The sequence below is a fragment of the Symphodus melops genome, assembly GCF_947650265.1.
Source record: "Symphodus melops genome assembly, contig: scaffold_409, whole genome shotgun sequence".
NCBI lineage: Eukaryota > Metazoa > Chordata > Actinopteri > Labriformes > Labridae > Symphodus > Symphodus melops.
In genome coordinates this window covers 1-2,500 of record NW_027636419.1, presented here as the reverse complement: position 1 = coordinate 2,500, position 2,500 = coordinate 1, and the positions used below count along the sequence as shown (strand labels likewise).

Sequence of the window (2,500 nt, the reverse complement as noted above, 5' to 3'; positions counted from 1 at the left end):
GGGGGGGATGGGGGGGGGGGGGGGGGATGGGGGGGGGCAGGTATAATTACATTCTGCAGCTGCACTCAGGAACGTTTGGTAACAAACACATACTCTTGCAGGACTCACCTCGGATTTTTCCCAGGATTCCTGCCACGGAGCCGGCTCAGACTTCACCTCGCCGCGGTCTGCAAACAGACGACATCATGTGAGCTGCACAGATCACATGACTTTCACGGACCAATCACACGCCGCCTTTAAGGCTCCCTCAGTACGTACCATTTTTCCTCCAGCAGATATAGAGTCCCACAGAGATGACGAGCAGCAGAGGGACGAGCAGCAGAGTGGTGATGACGGCGGGAGGACTCCCTGCCCTCTGATTGGCTGAGCTTCACTCTTCTTCTTCTCTTCTGTATCTTTCAGCTGAACTCGAGACTGTGGAGACGACTCGCTCTGTTTGTGATGGACGGCCGTCGACCTCGACACGTTTTTTCTCTGGTTCTCTCAGTCTGGTCTGAACGATCGTCTCCATCGCTGCACACACACACACACACACACACACACACACACACACACACACACACACACACACACACACACACACACACACACACACACACACACACACACACGCAGAACACAGTGTTACACCTGAAGCGTGTTACATTGAAGCGTGTCACATTGAAGCGTGTTACACTGAAGCGTGTCACACTGAAGCGTGTTACACTGAAGCGTGTTACACCTGAAGCGTGTTACACTGAAGCGTGTCACATTGAAGCGTGTTACATTGAAGCGTGTCACATTGAAGCGTGTCACACTGAAGCGTGTTACACTGAAGAGTGTTACACTGAAGCGTGTTACACTGAAGCGTGTCACACTGAAGCGTGTTACATTGAAGCGTGTCACATTGAAGCGTGTCACACTGAAGCGTGTTACACTGAAGAGTGTTACACTGAAGCGTGTTACACTGAAGCGTGTTACACCTGAAGCGTGTTACACCTGAAGCGTGTCACACTGAAGCGTGTCACATTGAAGCGTGTTACACTGAAGCGTGTTACACCTGAAGCGTGTCACACTGAAGCGTGTCACATTGAAGCGTGTTACACTGAAGCGTGTCACATTGAAGCGTGTTACACTGAAGCGTGTCACACTGAAGCGTGTTACACTGAAGCGTGTTACACCTGAAGCGTGTTACACTGAAGCGTGTTACACTGAAGAGTGTTACACTGAAGAGTGTTACACTGAAGCGTGTTACACTGAAGCGTGTCACACTGAAGCGTGTTACACTGAAGCGTGTCACACTGAAGCGTGTTACACTGAAGAGTGTTACACTGAAGCGTGTTACACTGAAGAGTGTTACACTGAAGCGTGTTACACTGAAGAGTGTTACACTGAAGAGTGTTACACTGAAGCGTGTTACACTGAAGCGTGTCACACTGAAGCGTGTTACACTGAAGAGTGTTACACTGAAGCGTGTCACATTGAAGCGTGTTACACTGAAGCGTGTTACACTGAAGAGTGTTACACTGAAGAGTGTTACACTGAAGCGTGTTACACTGAAGAGTGTCACATTGAAGAGTGTTACACTGAAGCGTGTCACATTGAAGAGTGTTACACTGAAGCGTGTCACATTGAAGCATGTTACACTGAAGCGTGTTACACTGAAGCGTGTTACACTGAAGCGTGTTACACTGAAGAGTGTTACACTGAAGCGTGTCACATTGAAGAGTGTTACACTGAAGCGTGTCACATTGAAGCATGTTACACTGAAGCGTGTTACACTGAAGAGTGTTACACTGAAGAGTGTTACACTGAAGCGTGTTACACTGAAGAGTGTTACACTGAAGCGTGTCACATTGAAGCATGTTACACTGAAGCGTGTTACACTGAAGAGTGTTACACTGAAGCGTGTTACACTGAAGCGTGTCACATTGAAGAGTGTTACACTGAAGCGTGTCACACTGAAGCGTGTCACACTGAAGCGTGTTACACTGAAGAGTGTTACACTGAAGCGTGTCACATTGAAGAGTGTTACACTGAAGCGTGTCACATTGAAGAGTGTTACACTGAAGCGTGTCACATTGAAGCATGTTACACTGAAGCGTGTTACACTGAAGCGTGTTACACTGAAGCGTGTTACACTGAAGCGTGTTATGATGCTATGTGGTTTTACAGGCTGTGAGAGTTTCAAACTGACCTTCAATCTGTTGAACCTGGAGCCCCGCCTTCTTTACAGAGCGATGAAACTCTGAGGAGGAAACACAGGAAGAAAACATTCAGAACTTCAGAACTTCAGGATCTTCAGAACTTCAGACCACACAGATCATTTCTTACTCTCTGTGGTGAACTTGAAGACTCTTTTACTTCCTGCGTCTCCGACGAACACGCTGCCGTCTCTGGTCGCCACAATGTCGTGAGGCATCTTAAAGTCCTGCAAAGACAAACAGAGAGGAGAGAAAGGTTCAGTGAACAGGACCTGTCCCAGAAACAGGACCTGTCCCAGAAAACCTGTCCCAGAAAA

General features: G+C 48.0%; 1 protein-coding gene across 1 annotated transcript in view; it reads right to left on the bottom strand.

Moving 5' to 3' along the window:
- Nucleotides 1-2,412, bottom strand: part of LOC306819548 (peptidylglycine alpha-amidating monooxygenase-like) — a 4,390-nt gene extending 1,978 nt beyond the window's left edge. The window contains 7 exon segments of the mRNA XM_079373364.1: nt 109-141; nt 144-167; nt 259-342; nt 345-363; nt 416-513; nt 2,177-2,227; nt 2,314-2,412. Of these exon segments, the coding sequence (XP_079229490.1) occupies nt 109-141; nt 144-167; nt 259-342; nt 345-363; nt 416-513; nt 2,177-2,227; nt 2,314-2,401 (397 nt within the window). The 5' untranslated portion in view covers nt 2,402-2,412.
- Nucleotides 2,413-2,500: the final 88 nt, after the last annotated feature.